The sequence below is a fragment of the Brachypodium distachyon genome, chromosome 1 (genome assembly GCF_000005505.3).
Source record: "Brachypodium distachyon strain Bd21 chromosome 1, Brachypodium_distachyon_v3.0, whole genome shotgun sequence".
NCBI lineage: Eukaryota > Viridiplantae > Streptophyta > Magnoliopsida > Poales > Poaceae > Brachypodium > Brachypodium distachyon.
The window spans coordinates 60,548,538-60,571,126 of NC_016131.3; the positions used below are offsets into that span (position 1 = coordinate 60,548,538).

General features: G+C 46.8%; 2 protein-coding genes across 5 annotated transcripts; both read right to left on the minus strand.

Annotated features, from left to right (window-relative positions):
- Positions 1 to 9,346: 9,346 nt before the first annotated feature.
- On the minus strand, positions 9,347 to 13,673 carry LOC100829527 (uncharacterized WD repeat-containing protein C2A9.03). 4 transcript variants are annotated; one of them, XM_010230253.3, is made up of 9 exons: positions 13,404 to 13,673; positions 13,015 to 13,173; positions 12,851 to 12,937; positions 10,979 to 11,113; positions 10,781 to 10,885; positions 10,585 to 10,676; positions 10,383 to 10,488; positions 10,225 to 10,311; positions 9,347 to 10,116 (listed from the first exon to the last, which is right to left on the minus strand). In XM_010230253.3, exons 1-9 carry the CDS (start codon positions 13,509 to 13,511, stop codon positions 9,694 to 9,696), a joined length of 1,302 nt encoding a protein of 433 aa, XP_010228555.1. In that variant the 5' UTR covers positions 13,512 to 13,673; the 3' UTR covers positions 9,347 to 9,693. The 4 variants fall into 4 exon arrangements, with proteins under 4 accessions (XP_010228555.1, XP_003557806.1, XP_024312765.1 ...); XM_003557758.4 differs by having other exon boundaries at positions 13,015 to 13,182; XM_024456997.1 differs by lacking the exons at positions 12,851 to 12,937; positions 13,015 to 13,173; positions 13,404 to 13,673 and adding an exon at positions 11,807 to 12,818.
- Positions 13,674 to 18,449: 4,776 nt separating this feature from the next.
- On the minus strand, positions 18,450 to 21,320 carry LOC100829835 (non-specific lipid transfer protein-like 1). Its single transcript, XM_003557759.4, has 3 exons — positions 20,586 to 21,320; positions 20,279 to 20,305; positions 18,450 to 18,829 (listed from the first exon to the last, which is right to left on the minus strand). The coding sequence occupies exons 1-3, from the start codon at positions 20,923 to 20,925 to the stop codon at positions 18,678 to 18,680; spliced, it is 519 nt and encodes a 172-aa protein (XP_003557807.1). The 5' UTR covers positions 20,926 to 21,320; the 3' UTR covers positions 18,450 to 18,677.
- Positions 21,321 to 22,589: the final 1,269 nt, after the last annotated feature.

Below are 22,589 nucleotides of genomic sequence, written 5' to 3' on the forward strand. Positions count from 1 at the left end.
GCTCTGGCGCCGATTTGAATCGAGGAGGGCCTCCGCTGCTATGGACTTGGGATACGACAGGGAGAAAGGAGAGGAGGAGACGAGTAGATGAAAAAGAAGGAAAGAAGAAGAAAGCATCAAATGAGAATATTCTTTTTTGGGTATCTAGTTTTGGATATGCTGAAATAGTTGGACACATTTTGGGTACCCAAATTTTTCTCTCTATCCTACCCATAATGGTTTTGGGTATCCAAAATATGGGTATGTTGTTGGAGATGCTCTTAGAGCGCACATCCTAGCTAGCTAGTCAAACACGAGTTTAGCGTCCTATCGACTCAGGCTCACGGAGCCCACACCAAACAAACAAGGCTTGAAGACTAACTCAACGCAAAAGACCAATATGATAGGTAAGATTTGCCCCATTTTATATGCCGTGCTCTCTTACAGTCAATTGATGATGTATACAAGTTATTTTTCGACCATGGTCCTCTGATGCCGAGTACTTCTCGACGATCGGTATGATCTTCTGTTACTACGAGATCATATGCACAGCTCTGATACCACTTGTTCGAGCGCACAGCGGTCGGCCCAGCTTGTCACATGATACACCACGCCCCATGTTAGCCAACAAACATGTTTGTTGGCAAAGATGGGTTCTGTTGGCATTGGGTCACGTTTTTTTAAAGGAGGTTGAAACCTGCGGCCTCTGCATCAAAAAGAGGCACACGACCACATTTTACTGATTTATTAACAAGCTTGACAAGATGAATACATCGATCAAACATTCCAAACCCACCAAACTATATCTAGAAGCCTGATGAAGGTGGTGGCCATTATCAGGACAGAGTGTCCTGGCCGCATACCACCGCCCAACATAGAAATCCGCAGGTCGCACTGGACACAACTGGATAGGCCAATCCACTCTAGAAACAGCCGCCACCTTCTTCCACCAACCCAAATTCAGGACATGAATCGAAGCATTGCATCATGCCAGGCCTGGCATCGGCAAGCAGGACCAAACCCCTCCAGCTTCATTTGTTCCAAAACGAGACCCCCAAGAGGGGAAACGACATCGAAAATGTCACCATCGTTTGATCCGGGAGACCCAGATCTAGGGTTTCCCATGGAACATCTGGACGGGAGGCGGGAGAAGCACAACGTCAACACATTCAGCAAGGTAACGACGCTCGCGGGGGCCACCATCGTCAGCTCCGAACGAATCGGAGCCATGCGTCCCAGATTCGCTGGAGATCAACATGTCATTGCCTCTCTTGCCTCGCTCAGGAGAGGCAGCCGCCTCCACGCCGACGATCTGCCATAACGCCGCCAGGACACGACCATCAGGCCGTCGCTGTCTCTAGGGACGGCCAAGACGTGGCCAGGGCAGGCCCCCACTGCCACCACGCGCCGCGGCAAGTGTCGCCACCGCTATGATGCAACCATGGCCGAACACCGCCGCCGTCACGTGCTGCGGCCAGACAGATCATAGCCGCTTAGGGCCGGACGGGCATCTCGGCCTCAGTAGGAAGCCAAACACAGGCCCCCGCCATCGCCAAGGAACGTGCCCAAGACGAGGCCGCCGCCGCCAGGGGAGGATAGCCCGTGCTGCCGATGCAGATCTACCGCCAGGAGCAAGGCCCCGTCGCCGCCGACGCCGCGCGGGCTTTGCCCGGCGACGCGTGCCGGCGGCGGCGAGGGAGGAGGAGAGTGGCGGTGAACTAGGGTTGTGGGTGTTTAGGTCCGGCATTGGGTCACGTATGTCTCCGCAAGCTGGCCGTCCTCTAAAATAAATGATGATAGACGATCTTAACGCCCTACCAGCCTAGGTCCATGGAGCCTGCAACCAATCAAAGCATTAAGTCTAACTCAAACCAAAAGATCAATTTGATAGGCGAGGTTTTCCCACTTTATATGTTGTGCTCTCTCATAGTCATATTCCGATGTAGGACTAAAACCGAACAGCCACGACGATCTACACTAGCTGCATGGCCACAAGACTCAGCTGCGTACCTCGCTTTACGTGGATAGAAAGACATCGGCAACTTATCCAACACCCTTGATGGTTTTGGAGAGGTCAAGAATTGTTCACGAACATGCAAAACAAAAAAAATCTTATTGTCGCGCCAATATCAATCTTTCGATCATGTGGAACGTCCCAACGGTTTGGACCTTGTTCCCCTTGCGCTATCTTGGGCTATCCCTATCCATCCACCGCCTCAAGAAGGTGGGATTTCTTCTTTCAGCACCTCATCGACAAAGTAGCCGAAAAACTGGCTCCTTAGCAAGGGAAACATGACACGGTGGAAGGCAGAAATACCTTCGTGAAGTCAACCCTCACTTCACAACCGATCTAACATCTGAAAACTCCCCACTGAGTCATCGCTACCATTGACAATACTGGGAGGCAGTACATTGTACAAAATTTCTTGGCGGCCTTAGAGCATCTCTAGCAGATCCCGTACATCAATGATCTGCAAAAGTTTACGGGCTTCGTGCAAAAAAAAAGCACCAAATCAGATATCGCATATCAGCCTGGCCCGGAAAAAGCTATTCTATAAACCGTAAAAGCCCATCACGTCGACGTATATGTACAGCCCGGGTGAGGTTTTGCGGATCCCATTCCGCATTTCTACCGGTGCGTAAAAAAACATACCCCTGCTGCCGGCAAGAAATCCCCCCCCCCCCCCACACACACACACACCACCACCACCACCACCAAATTTGCTGCAATGTAGCTCGTAAATTCGTCCATCAGGTCGGGGAGTCATCAGAGGTAGGTCCGCATGCCCCGCATGGCAGGGGAACCCTGGGCGTACGGGGGACAAGGCGCTGCCGCAGATGAGGAGGAGCGCCCGCGTCCTCTTGGAGGTGGCGCGGAAGCATGGCACCTTGCATTGGCTTTGCTAGGTGGGCCTCTGTGATGGTCTTCAGGAGCACCTCGCCCTTCACCGTGAGCAAGAGGCCGAGCTCCTTCGCCGCGAGGAGACGGCCTCGCCAGGGAGCTCCGCTCCGTCTCCCTCATTGGGCAGGTGGCGGAGATCTCCCACTCCGGCTCCCTCCGTCACCCTCACGCCACCATGTCCTGCTCTAGCGAGGTCGCCGTCATGCACCAAGCCTTGGCCGCCTCCATTCAGATTAAGGAGGAAGAGGATGCTCGCCGCGACGCCTACAACGTTGCACAGATCGTGGAGGCCCTCCCGATCGGAGGCGGTGATGGCGGGGCGCTAGGCGGCAAATGGGAGATGCAGAAGCTGATCTGCATCTCCTCTGACGATGATGAGGCATGAGTGGCGCCAGCGAGAAGAAGGCCGCACTATCAAGAAGACGAGGAGCTCATTTTGTTATTTCGTTAAATGCTCCTCATATTAATATTGGGTTAACGCTTATACGATGAACTGCATGATGAACATGAATTTGGCGATGATGCGTGTTCTTGTTGTTCTGTGCTATTCGAGAATGCGATTCGACGCATGAAGCTTGATTTTAAAAACGTTTTTAGGCAATCTACAAAACATTTTCGTGGATCACCGATATACGGGATTTGCTAGAGATGCTCTTAGTATCGCTGTCCTCGACCACTTCACTAGAGCTTTGGAAAGCCATTGTAAACACTAAACCTTTTAATACAAGTATGTTTCGTACAAATATTGTGTGTTGAAAAAATGAAACTCTGTACTTAAGAAAGCCATTGTAAACACTAAACCTTTTAATAAAGTATGTTTCATACAGTATTGTGTGTTGAAAAAACGAAACTCGGTACTTAAGAAAGCCATTGTAAACACTAAACCTTTTTTTTGCAACATAGGGCACCAAATTTATCTGTTTTTCTAAGAATTTACCCACATATATATAAAGGGCACGACTTTTTTTTTGACCAAAAACAATAGGAGAGGCTCCTACTGCTGTATATATTAAATATAGAAAAATATTTACATATTTACAAATGTACAATCAGGGGCATTCGCCTGTTAATTAGAAAAGGTCTATCAAACTAGTAAGAATGGGAGAAAGGGATTGAGGCACCCTACAGCCTAGTAAAGATAAATCTGATTTGAACTTTGCTAACAAACCCTGAAAATTGGCTCGCTCCCCCTCAAAAATGAATTTATTTCTGATCTTCCAGATATTCCAAGCAGCTAGAGAGAACACCTCAAAAAAGATAGGGTTGTCGAATCTTCTTTTGACCTCAGGAAGTGCTTCAATGCAGGTTGAATTTCTTGGCCAGGTTATATTAATGTGCCTCCAACACCTTTGACTGAATGGACACTCCAAGAAGAGGTGATTCAAGGTTTCTTCTCTTCCAGTGTTGCAGAGCACACAATTCAAACTTGAATCAATATTATAATTTCTCCTAGAGAGCATATTTCTGGTATTCAATCTGTCACTAAGAAGAAGCCAGGCAAAAACCTTCACCTTCAGAGTATTTTTAGATTTCCAAATCCACTTAGAAGGGGCAGGTGTGATGATTCTGGAGTAGCAAAGATTATAGAATTTGCTTGAAGAGAAGTCAGTACCCCAGGTTGGGAGCCAAAGATCATTTCTATGAATAGAAATATCAGCATCAATTATCAATTCATCCGAGGCATGCATTTGCTCAAGAGCTTCTGGAGAAATTGGAGTTAAAAAACCAGCAGCAACTGAGCCAAGGTTGCAATATTTCTGAATAGACATATCCTCATCTCTAGCATAGGAAAAAAGGCAGGCCAATTTTGTGAAGATTATTTCCTCTTTGTACCAAGAATCTTTCCATAATAGTACTGTGTCACCATTTCCTGGTTTACAAGATGAAATGCCCCTAAAAAGAGGAATTAATTTCAGAATAGCCTTCCACCAAAATGAACCCACTGGATTCATGGCCTGAGGGACACCCTGTTGATAATATGTCTCCCATAATAAATTAACCCAGGGGATATCATCCTTATTAAAGAATTTAAAAAGATGTTTGAGCAATAAACCCTGATTCTGCACTCTAAGGTTGAGGATTCCCAGTCCTCCATGTTTCTTAGGTCACACCTTATCCCAAGCAATCAAAGCATTATTTGAATCCCCATTAGCCGTTTTCTTACTCCATAAACATCTTCTTTTAATCTTGTCAATTTGATCCACAATTTTGACAGGTAATTGCAGAGAACACATAGTGTAAGTAGCAAGAGAGGACAAGACAGAGTTTATAATTGTCAATTTGCCACCATAAGAGAGCAGAGTTGTAGTACTGGACATTCTTCTTTCAATTCTATCCACCAGAGGCAAAAAAATCAGTGACAGTTGGTTGTGTAGTACCTAAAGGTAATCCAAGATAGGTAAAAGGCATTGAGGCAACTGCACAGCCAAAGATATCTGCAAGCTCAGAGGTTCTGGCATCACTCAGATTAATAGGAATCAAATTGGAATTATGAAAGTTGATCTTCAATCCAGTGAAAGTAGCATAATGCTGTACGATTTCCTTTAGATGCAAAAGTTGCCCATCATCAGCAGGGAGCACCAGTATAGTGTCATCAGCATATTGAATGATAGGAAATAATCCTTCTCTAGGAATTGAAAGCTGTAAATTACCCAGTTGATGCTCCTTATTAATTATGGCCTGAAGTAAATCAGCTGCAAGAACAAAAAGCAGAGGAGAGAGGGGATCACCCTGTATAACCCCCCTCACACATTTGAAGGTTTTACCAGGAACCCATTTAACAACACAGCAGACTGACTAGAGGACGGAATAATTTTAATCCAACTAAGCCAAACCTAATCAAAACCCATGTGTTCTAGCATTTGCAGGATGACATCATGTTAAAGGGCTCGACTTGTATGTGTGTACTTTTGTTCTGTTTTATATTTTTACATTTTCCACCCGAGAGCATATCCAGGATGCAGCCTTGAACAACCCAGTAGATAGGTTCCCTTGTCAACTTAAACACGTTAAAATTTATTTTCTCCTAGTATATTGGTACTGTGGTTCTGTCATAGTCTATCAAGCATGATACAACGTCTCACCATTTTCATGACAGAAAAATATTAATGTTCGTTTTATTTCGAAACTATATATATTAACCTGAATTTCTTTAGCTTGGTAACAATACAAACAGTATTGAAGCAGTGTTTATGCAATTATGCTCACTTTCCCATCCAATTCTAAGTGCTTTTTGTTTGCGCACCCCTGTCCCTATGTCCCACGGTTGCAGCCCGGCCACGCGTGCCAGACATGCTAAGCATCTTGGTAAATAAACCATATAGCATATTACTAGCTAGTAAATACCCCTATGTGTCTATGCTATATATGTCTCGTTCGCAGGAGCATGGTGCGTCAAAATGGTCCCAAGTCTAGCTAATAAACATAACGCTGCCGTGAACGTGATCCAGACCTAAAACTTTTGACCCTGGATTATATATAAGAGAAACTACTTTAGAACGAAAGAGCCTCTGCCCCCTATCGAATACTGTACTTACAATGCACTATATTAGACATCCTCACGTACTTACCTATAGTATTATAAGCATGCCTCTTCACCAATCAAGGATAGCATCAGACATTCAGACTAGCAACTAGAAGTTAGTTGTGAATGGTTCATCAGACATGATATATAGTGTATTCATCTGAATTAGCAAAACGTTTTCCTAATGTTAGGAGCTTAATTACAAGTGTTACAACACGCATGGTTGGTACTCCATACAAGACACAACTAAAGAACGAAGAAACAGGTGTACCAGAAAAAACAATGGGAAAACAGCAAGATCCTTGACACGACACGATCGATCGAGTCATTGACAGAACAACTTGAAGAAAGAAAAATGGGCGCGTGATTCATTCAGAGGCTATTATATCCATGCCTTCATTCACTGTGACACAATTGACAGCGACATTAAAGTTTCTATAGCTAACTCGTGCAAACTGCAGGAATCTCCTTGATTTGACCATGCATCCATGTTAGGCGCATATACCTGCAGCTAATTACATGCAGGAGAGTGACTAGCTCGGGAAATCTTCAGCATGCACGCACACATGCGCGCGGCCGGGCGCAGATGCCCGGGAATTGCACGCGCGAGATTGCAGTATCTTTCTTCAGGAAAGTAGGTGCATGGATCAGCTAGCTGTCTAGCTGTTTGATTTGACCATCAACTCTCCTTGAGTCCTGTATATGATCTTGATCTTAGTTTAGTACTCCTCTGAATTCTAAATTCTTGACTCAAATTGCCCAAATATAGATGTATCTATCCTTAAAAAACGTTTAGATACATGTAATATTTTGACAACAATTTAAGATCGGAGGAAGTAACTATGGAGTAACCCATGGCCGGTGGCCGTGGTGGAAGGTACAGAACAGAAAGCCGTGGTGTGCAGCCATGACCAACAAGTCAAGAACCGAACCGGAGAGCTAGTCGTTCTGGGAATTTGGTGGGACTTGTACTACTCCGTAGTTTGCTTTCTGCAGCTACTTCCTTGGCCGGGCTTGATGGAGCAATTCCCACATGTTGGATATATGAATCATAGCAGCTGTAAAGCTACATGCATGCACGTCCAGGAAGAGCAGCAGAATACCGCCCACTTGTAGTTGTAGGAATATGTTAGACCAATAAACCAGTGTGTGCCATCGATCAAAAGAGAGAAACACAACACAATATTGAGAAAGAACAGACGACAGGAGACCGAGGACGTTAGGTCTGCCTGTGGTGGTGGTGCGTACACACGCACGTAGACGTATTTCCGAATGCGATTCATGCCGCGGGAAAGGCGTGCCGCTCGTATGCCGAATCGATCGGTCGATGGCTCGATGCAGCAGGAATAAAGAGGGACGGGAGATCTTTGACCGATGGCATTGGCATGAGCTAGCTAGTTACGTTAGTGTCAGAGTCAGAGATGCTCTGACCTTTCGCGTGTTTTTGCTCCTGTCGCATTCGACGTACGTAGCAAGTGAGGCTAGCCATCGATCAGGTTTCCTTTGGGCAACGAAGGGATTCTCTAGCTGTGTCAAAAAATGTCGATGTCAAATTAGGCCAATAGGAATGACAACAGATACCAATTTTTGCCACCCGTGTAGAGCAAGTAAACCGGCATGCTACTCTACGTACAACTTGTGTAAGCACATATAGGGCCAGTTTTTTTGGGAGAAACTGCCCTCCTTCTAGTTTTCACTAGAAGCCACCATCAAAATTTAGTTCTTTCAAATTAGATTAGCCTAAACCAGTTTGAAGCCCAACCAAATTTGGAGAGCAGTTTCTCTAGGCAGTGTTGGGTGAAGGTAACTTCTGAAAGAAGTCAGTTCTAGAAGCCGAAAAAAATGCAGTCATAACAGTACTATAACAAGATAAAGAAGACAAAAGGTATAAAAAAAAGGACAGAGAACCACCGGAGAACCTATAAATGACGATGCTCATGCACCATTGTCGGCATATACATCGCTAGTACACATCAAGATTCCGCAACGAAAAAAATACTCCTTCTGTTTCATAATTATTGTCTCAAATTGTCCAAAAATGGATGTATGTATTCTATAAAACGTTTAGATACATGTAATATTTCGACAAAAATTATGAAACGGAGTGAGTACACATCAAGCCCAATTTTTTTGACAAAACAAGCCCAAAAATCTTGTATCTGTCTTCTAGACGAGTGACATTGACAATCGTAACCCCAGCCAATTCACCGACCCAACCAATACAAATTGTGGTGGTCAATTGGCCATTGCCCGTCGCCGAAACAAACATTTTCAGGTGATGAGAGGGGAGCTTGTTTGTCTTGTGTGGTGCAGCACTTCCCTACAATGGTGGGTAGGACAAGACGAAAGGCTTACAAAACATGAAATGGGTAAAAGGATCTTCGAAAAAAAATTGAAATGGGTAAAAGGAAGCAGGCCAGCCCGCTGATAAAGCTACGATGTCTCTTATGTCTCTTTCCGCTTGGAGGCCCAAGAAGTGTCAGCCCAAATTATGGACTCCGCCAAAGTTGAATACTATATGTACCATTTGAAATCAAACAATTCAAACTAAATTTAGTCAAAACACACAATTTTTCAGATAAATCATGTAATTTTTTTAGGTATTTTACGTTGAAAACAACTTTTAAACCCGTCATTTGCATTTAGATAAGCAAACTCAACACTTAATCAAAATTTGCAGCAAACAAGAGATTTCAGACATTCGGCTTCCATCCAGCTACAACGAACAGCAGTCAGAAGCTTCTTCCGGCTTCAACCGGTTTGTGTTCAGCTCCGGCCTATGTCAAACCAGTTTGTGTTCAGCTCCGCCCTATGTCTCTGTTCCGCTAGGAGGGTCAAGAAGTGTCAGCCCATAAGGATGGGCCTTTTTTTTTAACACAGGCTGGGCCATTCGAACCCCAGAAAGAAAGAAGAACGAACAGACGGTAATACCAACCTCGCACTGCACAACACGCTTTTCAGTTCACACCGCATCAACCGCTGGACATATTTTGGAAACGTTTCAAGGCTGATGTCCTTCACGATATATACATGGATACATACATTACATACACGGTTAGGTTTAACCTAACACATACTACAAGAAAGCGGGTACTCCATCTAAAAAACCCCAGAAAATGGAAGATGCTCCTAGCCGAACAGAAACAGGTACACAACACCTGCTGGAACACCCGGCCTGCAATTCCACGGCGACAAAAATGGCGAAATCCAGGCCGCGGTAGCTTAGCTCCCACTCTTCCATACGTACTCGTACGTAACTCGTGGCAGTACACGGCCCCGGCGCCCCGCCTCATAGATAGCAATCGAGGTAGTAGCCGTGCGTGCGGCGCCTGCGGAACTCGAGCAGGCCGCCGTAGGTCCGGTCCGCGACGCCCACGAAGAGCGCCTGGGCACCGTCGTCCGGGCTGAAGGACACGCCCGCGATCTCCCCGAAGATGCCGATCTCCTGCGCGCGCGCGTAACCCGCGGAGACGTCGCAGACGTGCACGAAGTCGGCGGGCTCCGCCGCGGCCAGGAACCGCCCGTCCGGCGAGAACTCCAGGCCCCTGATGGAGCCGATCCTCCCTTGGAGCACCGCCAGCGACTGCGACGTGTTGCGCACGTCCCACAGCCGGCACGTCCTGTCCTGGTTCCCCGTCGCCAGCACGCGCCCGTCCGGGTGCCACGCCGACGAGAAGGAGTAGTCCAGATGCCCCCGCAGGGTCGCGATTTCCTGGCCGATATCACAAACAACGGTGAGCAGACAGCAACGAGAGGGAGAGCAGACTGTAACGTGCAGTTCAGAATCTGCGAACAAATTGTACACATCTTGTGTATTTACCTTTCCGGACTGGGAATCGGCGATCAGGCAGTCGGAGCTATCACCGAGGACTGCGAGTGCCTTCCCGTCGGGGCTCACGGACGTGTTCTGCACAGTCAATTCCATGAGATGAGGAACCAGCAGCAGGTTCAACGGTGCACAGATAGCTAGACACTCACATTGACCGACCATGGGAAAGGGAACTGGGTGAGGAGGCTGAACTTCTCGGTATCAAAAGCCCTAACAACGCAGTCGTTGTTGGCAGCCATCACCCGGGTAGCGCCACTGCGTCACCACAAAGATAAGATACGAATCCAATTGCCAAATCTGTTTCTATGACATGCTTCATAATCATATTGGGAACATAGTTGGTCTGCTTACTTTGGTGATCGGTAGATATCGACGGCGTTGGTGATGGAATTCTTGTTGCCCGTCAGATTTGTGCAGAACGCGACTCCGGGTTGATCAACATGCTAACAGACACAAAGACAGAACCGTCAGGTAAGAAGATTCGGAACAACATCCACAGGTCTGAGTCTGACACTGCACGGAAGAGGCTGCGTACTCCAGGTCATACCTTGCAGATGAGCTCTCCATGGAAACCACCAGCCGCCACGAGGTTGTCTTTCACTGCCATGGTGCTGATCTGCACCCTCGACAACGGCCGAGCTCCCCGGACATCCTGCGCACAGTAACAGCATGGTTTAGAACTTAGAAACTGATGCACATATCCTGAAGCTTCCGCTCATCACCGTATCGTGGCGTGGAGGGTTACCTGAGTTGGAGCAACCTGGCCTGCAACATTGAGCACTTCTTTTCCTCTCCTGAGAAGCGACGACCAATGCATCACGGAGTAGTTCTGCATCACGTACACGTCATGCTTGGAAGTAGCCCACAGGAGGTTCCTCAGCTGCAGATGTTGCAAGACATGGTCAGTGCATTTGTGACAGAACTGTTGCAAGTCAGCAGCTTGTTCCCGTTAAAACCAGGTGGTTTACCACGTTAGATTTAGCTTGTTCCCGTTAAAACCAGAGCGCACATGTCATGACCTGGTTTAATTTACTTATGTAGCAACCAGATGATGATTCTAGTAGGTTTACGAGTTTCGACAGCAAACAAGAAGTTTCAGTGAGGGAGAACACACAAAGAGCTTTTGCTAAAAATGATTTTTAACTGAAATTATCAGATGCTATTGTCAAGCTAGTGATCCTTTAGGCCTTTAGGACAGCAAGGGGCTAGAGCTCTGCAAATATGAAACCAGTACTGTCTCAAAGGCAATATAAACTGTCAGCTGTAGTCTGAACCCCACAGCTTGAATCTCCAGGTGAACATGTCACTTCATATAAGCGTTGCCACACAAGAATAATAAACGGCCTAGTCCTACTAACGATTAACACGAGCTGATGGAACATATTTGCACACCCTTTCCACATCACATTACAGAACGGTATAACCAAAAAATATAGGAAAAATATAACTAGTAGTTAATTATTAACAATGAACGAAATAATTTTACTAATCCTCTTCTCGCGTGCAACCTGCAAAAGGGAATTCATGGAGATTTATCCAACTTGTTTGCCTGTCGTACACCACCCCGTCATACCATATTGCATGGTAGCGTCGCCTGCTGAAGATGCCCATCCGCCTACTTGCAGAACTGATGTGGAACGAGGGGCACTGCAGCTGTCCTATTATCACCGGTTAATTGCTGGCCCCAAAACTACAACTCCAGCTTAGGAGATATTGACCCGGTCTGTCACGTGACCTGCAACAAATGTTATGCATGTACACACACAAGCAGCATGAATGGCAAAATGAACTTCACTAAATAAAATAGAATACAAAACGGTATGAAAATTTCAGGGCCGTTAACCCAGCCACACAACCACACAGCGCAAAGAATTTCAAGCACAATTAACAACCGGACGATTCCCCGCAAAAAGAAGATAAAATAACAACCATACACGCTTTTCTTCTAAGCATGCCAATTTAGAGCCTTCCTTTTTTATAAGTAAGTTGAAATTTGTCAACTAGAAAAATTAAATTTGTCCAAATCTAAAATTTCACAGATAAATTCTGTTGATGTGACCTACTTTACAAGTGTCCAGATGACTGAACATGTCCAACTTTGATTAGGGAAGAAACCTTCACCCCAGAAAACAGTGTCAAAGAGGGTTATGTGTACAAGTAATCCATCCCTGCTAGTCACCTTACAGCGAGCCCAACGGCTACACAACAACGAAATCATGAACAGAGGCCCTCTGGCTCTGCATCACACAATAGCTCAAATTTGGGAGCCGTGTGCATGGTCAGACTAGTAATCGGCAACTGAAAAAGCAAATAGCGAGTCCTACACTAGAAATTTTCTGAATTTCCATGGAAACAAATATGGGGGGTTCGTGGTAAAAGAATATGAAGGGAAACAGCTAAAGTAATCAGACCACTGTACGCAGATGCCAGTTCCCATAGGCACGTGAAAATATGCATGCGAGTATCGAGTATATCGGTGCAACAACTTTATACTTTGCGGCGAAAATATAAAAGAAAATAAGCTAAGCCAATCCAACAACAACTTTATGCAGGTAGCAGTTCTCATATGCATGCGAGTTATCTATCTGAGAGAGATGATGTCCAAGAAAATCCGTACCTGGAAGTGCACCACAGTTGGTTTGACATGTCTTGTATTCAAGTGGAAATCATAGAACGTGTCTTTTCTCTCCACTCGTTGGCATTCCTAGAAACCAACTAATGAGTTAATTCCTGACAAAAAAGATACCAAATGACAATAGAAAAAATAGCAGGGGAGATCACCTTGTGTAGTCCATCTCGCGGCCTGTTGAGGCTCTCATAGTTCTTGTATTGTTTCAGCCTCATCTGACGGTACTGATCCCTCGTGTAGTTCAACCTTTCCCAGGGTATCCCCTGCATGTCTTTCCCTTGTCTGTACTCCACGGCTGAAGTATCATCCATCTGCATATCCTACCATCGAAAAGGAATAATAATAATCTTAGATGAGGCTTGAACGCTTTCACTCGATCCACTGGCTGCAGAGCAAACAGAAGCTCTGCTGTGGCCCATTTGCTGTGAATTCTGAACTCGGGGAACAGCTAGCGTTCGTAGTTGACTCTCTACTCTTATCAGGTTACCAACTGAGATCGTCTAGACAGCAGGTGAAACAAGAGAGAGAGGAAGCACCATACCATGTTGGGAGCGCCGCCGGAGGTTTGGAGCCCGTCGCTGCCGGCATCGGCGAACTCAAAGTCGTAATCGCCGGCGAGTTCCAAGTCGTCTTGCAAGTCGTGCGCCATCACCCTTGGCCCCCACGGCCGGGCAGACTCGGAGTTTGGAGAAGACCCGAATCGAGCAACCAAAAGACGAAAATTCAGAAGAACCCGAACCAAGAGATTGCGTGGCTGTGGAAGCAGAGCAGGGGAGCGTGATGGATGGAAGGTCCAAGGTTAAATCGTACCTTCCCGGGTGCTTATATAGGCGGCGTTAACGGCATGGTGGTGGCCGCCGTCTGCGTAGAGACGGCGGGCGTTGTGGGTAGCGGAGCTGTCGTGGTTGCGAGGCCCGCCCGTGGCGCATGGCTCTGACGGCACCACACGTCGCGTTGCATGGTTCCCGCGGGTGTCCGCCTGTCACCACCAAATTCGCGCCTTCCTTACTCTTGCCACGACACGACATCACCATGCCTATCTAGTAGAATTTTGGGCCCATTCGATTGGATTGACCAAGCGAGAGTCCACCTTTTAAAACGTACATCGTCACAATTTAAGTTAGCAAATAGCAACTCGTTTATATTTTCTTTAAAATATCTTTATTCCCTCAATATTTAAAATTTGATTTATAAAATATATTATCTAATAGCTGTAGGGGTTGAACGAGCACCATTGATCTGTCGTGCTCGTAACTAGAGAAGTGAGTGCAGGTTTACGTTTCATCATTCGGCACCACAAAATCACAAGTTTGGATATATTCTGAGAAAGAAGCAAACTCCAACCTTGCATGAATGTTGTACCCCTAGCTAGATCATGAAAATTAAATTTTTGACAAAAAAAACTCAATGCGGAGCTCACGATCAACACAATTAGTGGCGGATGACGGCAAGAACACATCCTTGATATCATCAAACATAACTACTAGGAGATATACATGTGAGACGATGAAACTAATCGCATTTGCATCCTGAAAGAGAAACCTTGTCCCTATATGTGTTTTAATGAATGATGATAAAATGGTTGAGGAACTAATGAGTTACACGGAGTGTTTCAGGTTTTAGTTCCTCAGAAAAATTGGTTTAGCCAGCATCGACGACCCCTAAAAATTGAAGTACATGTAATGGCTTGAAGTATGAAAAACTCAGTGAAAAACGGAAAAGAACGGTGAAGCGTAGCTTTCTTCATAAGTCTTTCCGTAGCTTTTTTTCACTTAAGTATAGGAACGTCGTATTATTAAGGGGGGTTTGAAGTGTGAAGCCGGTTTAGGTGAAACCTTATTTTTCATGTTCAGCTTAGACGAAAATCTTTTTGTGTGAGTGTTTTTCGTCAGAGTGAAGAATGAAGCATTCCAGACTTCACATAAACTTCTGCGTGAAGTCTTCACTCTGATTTCAAATGTGTTTGAAAATCTTTGTCGCTTTATGTTTTGACCACGTAATCTAACCGTTGTGAGACAAAGAGATAAAGTGTGAACTGGAGTCTCAGGGATCACTTTATCCAGCGGGTCACAACGGCTAGATCGGCGTAGGCCGAGACTATATAAGCCGACCCACTCCGACCGGATTCGGTGGTGATCTTGAAGGAAATGTTTTGAAGTACACCCAACAAAACCCTTAGACCTGAACTGAGCGTGAAGAATGGGATCCCCTCTCTAACCGACCACTTGAAACTTATTACTCTTGGTGATTGGTATCACCTAGACGGCTAGTAGTCAGTGTTGAAGAGCAATCGAAACTTGTGATTCGCCATCACCCAGTCTGTGAAGGTTCGGAGATAACCTCAAGATCTACCACGAGTAACTAGGCGAGACTTAGGTTTTAGCTCAGGAAGTTTGGGTGGACTTGTGTGTCCGCGAGTCTTGTGTGACTCAGCCCCCTCAACGGAGACGTAGGATTGTGCCTTCGTGTTCTGGTGATATCGTTCCTCACTCCTGTATTTTCTGTTGAAGTACATTTGTTCTTGCTGTTCTTGTCTTGACTGCTACTGCTATAAACTTGTTCATCTTTCTTCATTCCCCTGCAACTCTAAAACTTGCTAAGTTAAATTTCTGTCATTGAAGTACTGTGACTGTCTTCAATCTTCAGTCTTCATTTTTGAAGAAAACGTAAAATTGGTCACATTCACCCCTCCTGTGACGTACTCGATCTTTCACACACGGTATTGTATACATACAAAATAATTGTCACCGCCTCTCGTATTGGTATTTTTTGTCGCACTATTTTATGGCGCAATGTTTATCCTCAAATTCCAATCGTCATCAAACAATCGGTTTATGACAGACGGCCAAATCCTGAATTCGACATGAGGTGGTTCTTATTACAGCCCGTTCACTAACCATCGTTTCATTTCATTTGGTAGAAATGAAATCCAATTTTTGATAAGATTTCATTTGGTTGAATTTGAATTTCTTGTTCAAAAATCATGTTTGCCTACCAAATGGATTTGCAGAATGAGAAACAATTCTATAAAAATTATGGCTTTTGGAGCGCAATTGGAGTTAGTTATAATGCAATTCCATGTAATTCGAGATTGAATTTTTGCGGCTAATTTCGTACCAACCAAACAAGTTCGTCCCAAAATTCAAAATGAATTCCACCAGAGTCTACCGGGTTGGCGGGTTCTCTTGGACTCGAGAAAACGCGGGGGGGAAGAGAAGCGAGGGAGTGAGATGTGAAAGCTTGGTGTGGCCCCCACGAGATTTGACGTTTGCTCGTGTCGGGAGAGGCCGCCATCCACGCTTTCTTGATCTTGAAACCACGTGGCAGCCCTCGACCCGGGCGACTCAGCAGACGCGATCCAACACGTGGCAGCCTCATGCACTACTACATGCAAACACAGCCAAACGTCCCTCGCTCTCTGTCTCAGCTGTACTACGTGTCTCACGTCGCCCAGCCGGCCGTCGGTACTCGGTAACGGGAAACGTGCCGTCCGTCAGTTAAAACTGCAGCGAGGGATCGGAGCTGCAAGTCGACCGGCCAAAGCCGATGGATGGGCCACGCGCACGCGCCTGTTTGTGTGGCCGTGGCGAGCACCTGATCAACCGACGGTTTCCTAGTCTCCTTACCCGTTTTAATTTGCTACGGAGCAATGGAGTATAAGCTAAAAGTATGCGTCCATGGAATTCCGTCACGTCGCGGTCGGTCGTTTCCTGATCAAGCAGCTAGCTAGCGCGGCCGGACGCGAAGCCGTGGAGTGGGTCAGCGGCTTAAGCCTAGTAAATTAACTTTGGTCGGTCGGATCCGGACGGATCGATTTCGACCTCTTAGACTCTTGAGACATCGGCTGCGTAGCTTGATGGTAGCTCGGATGTTACTGTGTTTATGACAGATAGCGATAGAAATGGCGACGGAATCGATGGATAATTCTATGTGCGGATTAAAACGTGGGACTGGGGGGGTATGGGCCTGGCGAGTGTCGCGAGCTGATTGGAGTAACTATTGCCCCGCGCGTCCCGTTATCCACCTAATTAATTAAATCCATCGTCCACCTCTCGAGCTAGTCTCTCTCTACACCTCTTAACCTTGATTATTATCCAAAGCAGTCCACCTACTCCTACGTGCCTAGCCAGCCTATCGTGTCATTGTTCGTTAAACTTCTGGAAGTACAAGTAGTAATTTAACCCGTCGTTCTCCTTGCGGATACCATTTCTAAACCTCGATTGCTGACTGTTAATCCAACGGTCGCACGCGGCATCCTGCGCATGCATGGGACTACCGGACACCGTCCTTAATTTTTATCAATATCTTTGTGTGCGTGCGTACGTGCCATGAGATCTCACCAGGGATATGGACGTACGTTAGCTGGGGGGTAAGATGATAATATGCGAATTGGTTGACACTCGAGGAATGAGTCTCTGGCATATGTGCGCAGCTAGCTCATACATCTGCCATTCTCAACGCTGCATACAGCATACTTTTCGCTCTCGATGCAATATTGCGATCGAATGGTCATTTGCAGCTCAGAGCACTAGGTCAAGCACCTAAATTAGTTAAATCGAACCCAGGAAACATAACAGTCCACCGGTGGCCAAAGATTTGTCCTCCTCTCCTCGACAAGGGGCCTTTGCATCTTCCTCTCTTTTTCTCCTGGAACGAACTATTGCAGTTGCAGGCATCAACTCCTTTGGAGGTAATAGGTAGTGTTTTTTTTTTAGAAACATCTTACTTTATTGATTCAATAAATAAAGTACAAGTAATAGAAATTAAAATGAAAACCAACAACAAAAAATCCTAATGAAACTAAAGGTTACATTAGATTCTTTGAAGTAAATAACTCTTGATCCGTTATCGGTATCTTGAAAACTTTCCATGTGTTCGGTGATGAAATTGCAGAAGATCAAAACCGCACAAGCTGGACTAACCTTATAGGTTTTAAATAGCCACATGAGTTGCTCACCGCAACCGATGAGAACCTAATATCGTTGAACGCACTCTGGCCGGGGACACACCCCTTGCAAGGCAGGTTGTCGATCTGCTGATTCGTCGCCGAACCAACTAGAAAGAAGACCAAAATAACGAAAAAAACAAACCGCGAGATCCATGGAGTAGATCGTGTTAACTACACCAAAAAGAGGATGGAGCCGGAAGACTATTATTCCATACGCCGTCGCCTCCTCCCCCAAGACGCCATCGCGAGGACACAAAACCTCACAAAGAAGGTAGGCAAACTGCAGACAGACGTTGGTTCCCTCGTCACCGATGCCTAACAGGAAGAAAAAACGCTGATTGGAATAGTCCCAGCGGCTAGGGCTTGGAAGGGGAAATTCCCGGATCGTTTGTGTTGTAAGTTTTCCTATGCAATGCAGTTTTTCTTTTTTGGAGGTAATAGGTAGTAGGAAGAACCAAAGAAGAATCCTGGAACACCAAGCAACACTACCGAAAAACCGGCCGGTCGGTCCAACGGGCCAGAAAATTGTTAGCCTGGCATCTAACGCGGGCCTTGGTGGGTTTGGCCAACACAACGGCTCATCGCACCAAACAAGCCGACGTGCTATTCCACCTCTGCGATCCGTTACACTGCCACATCCCGAATTATTTCAGCAAACTGTCATAACATGCAAGTATCGAATAGTGGTACTACTACTGAATTAAGGGCACAGCAAATCCTGGTAACAGTAACACACAAAGCCTGTTCCGACGAACAGGGTAAATTCAGATTACGGCCACAAAAGGCGCAACAGCTCATGTCACAAGAGTCACAAAGTCTGGAGGACACAACATGCATCAGATGCATGCGAGGCTGATAGATCAGTCCTCAGAGGTAATAGAAGGCGAGCAGCGGAGCCGCCACGGTTGCCACGAGGAGGGTCGCCATGACCGGAGAGCGCGTCGCGGCGGCCTTTGGTGGAGAACCAGTCGCGCCGCCGCTGCTGGATGGCCCCCCGGCAGATGGTGAAGGTGCAGGTGCTGCAAGGACAAAAGGACCAGCTTGATACTTGATAGCAGATAAAACGAGAGCAACAACTATTAGCTTCTCACGATCTCTGCAATTCACAGAGTTCCAACGACGGCAGTTGGCTACAATCGTACGACAGGAGAACCACTGTGCCTCAGAAGAACCGATCGCTAACAACAGGACAACTGAAATCCAGGGATTGTCAGCTTTGCCAGTGCACACACTCTTGACATGAAACTACACAAGATCAAACACCACATATATACGACCGGAAATGGACGTCTTTGTTCACCGCAACGACGTGGACCGGCAGCATTGCGCGGCTTCTAGTGGGAGTAGTGGCAACTGGCAACACATCAACACCACAAATTTCGGTCTCACAGATCTAACCAAGATTCATCACCCATTGCATGGCCTTGGATGCCCTTCTCCGCACCGTGGACCAGCTAAATGTTGTCTGCCTACTGTCCTTTTTCTTTATATTTTTCTGAATTTTGGCGATTGCGACTTGCAGCCTCCCGTGACTTGGTTCAAGATTTGGTTTACTACCTGTGCCTCCCGTGACTACGGTAGCCACGACAGTTTACACATCTCTAGGAATTAAGTAGTTAGCGTACTACGGCCACATCTTTTTCTTAATTTTTTAGGTAAACATCTTTTCATCGAAGTATAGACTGGAGGTTGCTAAAATTCACCAGTTCTTCCTCACAAGAAAGAGAGAAATAAACCATTTTTTTACCGCGAAAATAAACCATTTCTTATTTCTGCCAGAAGAACAACTCCTAGGAAATTTCAGCGCGCCTGTGCTTCCGAAGAACGGCAATCGCTGGGTCACACGTATGTATGGGCTTGTGTGCGCAAGTGCAGAGCACGTGACACTGCTCGTCAAAGTTTCTTATAGCTCTAGTGTAGTTTTCTTTCTTCGAAAAAAGTTTCTTTTAGCTTATATGCTCTTGTCCGACGCATCTTTTGGCTGCTCAGAGAGTCAGAGTGCACATGCAATCGCTCTCGCAAAGATACAAAGAACACTAGGGCGGTCGGCGGCCATTCTATTTTTGTGAACCAAGGAAAAAAAACATTCTTGTGGAAGAACAATGCTTTTCATTTTCACTTTTGGATTAGACTTATTCGTATTTTAGTAGAAATACAACTCTTCTTCTTTTGTAACAACTGACAAAATTAATCAGTCAAAGTTTTACTGAACCGAAATTAAGTTTACTTCTGTCGGAGAAACTAGAATGAAGATTTTTCACTTCAATTTCACAACCACACGAAATTTTGTCAGTTCATCGTGATAATTTTGCTGCGAGATCAAATCATGTATATCCTTCTAGCCTACCACCGAGTCAGATGCACACCACAGTATGAAAACAAGGCAACAAAACGTAGAAACGGGCACACAGCAAACGGAGTAACATAGAGACAATGATGATGATGTGTAGACTAGAGAGGAGCGTTACCTTCAGTAGGAGCACCACCCGGCATAACTGCAGCCAAAGAAAAGGGGGGGAAATAAAGGGGTTAAAAATCCAACCAAACATTTCAAACACAAATTAAGATTCTTCCATAGTATTAAAACCCAACTACAAATCGAGGAGGCGAAAACACCCCGGTAAAAACAGACCGAATTTAGGCTTGATTTCTTGATGCGGAAATGGGAATTTTAGGTATCAGGCACGGTAATACTACTAACTTCCTACGGTGCAAAAGTGCAAAACCCGGGCGAAGAAAGAAGAAGGGGGCAGGCAGGCAGAGCCAGAGGCTCACCGTGGCACTTGCTGAAGACTGCGTTGGATCCGCCGCAAGCGGCGGGGAGGGCGAGCACCCGGGTCATGTTGACCGGCAGCTGCACCTGTTTGGAGGCTATGGCGGCGCAGAGGCAGTCGACGATGCCGGGGTTGCTGACGGCGGTCTTCACCTCCCCGCAGCAGGTCTTGCCCGGCCGCGCCGTGCTGCTGCCGGGCTGCACGTAGTCGAGGCAGTCGCTGAGGGCCAGGAACGCCTCCTGGCAGTCCACCGCCGGCGCCGGGGCTGGGGTGGCCGCGGAAGCGGCGGCGGCGAGCGCCAAGACGAGGAGCAGGATGGTGGCGGCGCCGGCGAGAGCCATGGCTAGTGCGAGAGGACTGGACGGTACTGGAGTGTGCTGCTGCCTGGTGGGGTTGGGCTTGGGACGCGGGGAGCTGGACGGACGGCAAGAGGCAGAGGTGTCGGGGTCGTTTTTTATAGCGGAAGACTACTCTCTCTTTTTTTTCGGAGTAATAGCAGACCTGACGCAGCAGCTCGTGGGGAAAGGAACCCTTCCTCGTCTCCCCCTCTTCCAGCCATGAGCTATCCTCTTTTTTTTCTGTTTTTAAGCCCCGGCTTTTCTTTGTTTTGACTTTTAAGCCCCTGCTACTGATGCAAAAATCCAATTTTTATTACTCTCTCCAACATATTACTTACTGATGCAAAAATCCAATTTTTATTACTCTCTCCAACCATATTACTGGCCGTTGATCTAGTACTCCATTCGTCCAACAAAAAGATGTCTCAAGTTTGTCAAAATTTGAACGTATATAGACGTGACTTAGTGTATAGATGCATCCAAATTTAATCAAAGTTAAGACATTCTTTGTTGGACGGAAGGAGTACAATTTTATACTAAATCTGCGACAATTAATTTTATCCGAGCATACAAAAGTCAACAACGAAAAATGTGTAAACAGAATTGGCTAAACGTCAATGTATTCTGTTAGTAAAGTGTCATCTATTTTGAAGAAGAAAGCTCGTGCAACAACCCTTTCGTCGGTTTGCTCCAGTATCCATACTCTCCTGTTGACACACATGAAGAAGGTAGGATCACAAGTAGACTCAACACGTGTCGTATTGAATAACATGCAAGAAATGCATAAGATTTGTTAAGAACATCGTTGTTTCTGCAATTCCAAATATCCCAACATAGTTGAAACCCCACATGAATGAGTCTTTGTTGTCTTGTTAGCATCGTTCAAGCAATTCTTAAACATATTCAATTGCTTAAACATATTCGTGATATTGCTCAAGATGATATTGTTCGAGAAATCGGTAATTGGTAACTTCTCGGTTGAGTAGGGATTAGCAAGGACGATTAATCGGTCCGAGACGATTAATCTAGGGGAGGCTGGTTGGCGGACGACCAGTCTTAACACCCCAGTTCCGACCAGGTGCCACTGTGCGAAAGAGAGCCGCCGCCGTGCGATCCGCCGGCTAGCCCAGCCCAACCGGCTGCCTGCCGCCACCCGCGGTCGGCGGCGCTACTGCGCCGCCTTGCCGCCCCGCCCTACCCCAGCCGCCACCACCGCCGGTCCGCCGCCGCCCGGCCATCCCTCTAAGCCCGGGGATCCCGTGGTCTTCTCCGACGCCGGCCCACAGCCCCCCCCCCCCCCCGCTCAACCCTAAGTCAGGTCGTCGGGGTTTACCTCCTCTCCACCGTCACCTCCTCGCCTCCGCCGTCGTCGCCGCGGCCGGCCGCGTCGCCGCCGCTGCGGCTCGATCTAGGCCTCGCCCTCACCATCGCCGCCACGGCTAGCCGCTGCGTCGATCGCCGTCTCCGGCTCGGTCCCGACTCGCCCTCGCCGTATCCGCCGCGGCCGGCCGCGGCATCGCCGGCTCCGACTCGCCTGCCCCGCTTGCCTGGTCAAGAAGAAGAAGGAGGTTCGGGAGAGAGGAAACGGGAGAGGAAAAGGGAGATGGAAGAGCAGTCCCTGCGTGGGCAATTAGAGAAAGAGACGAGGAGGTGGGCCCCTGCTCGCG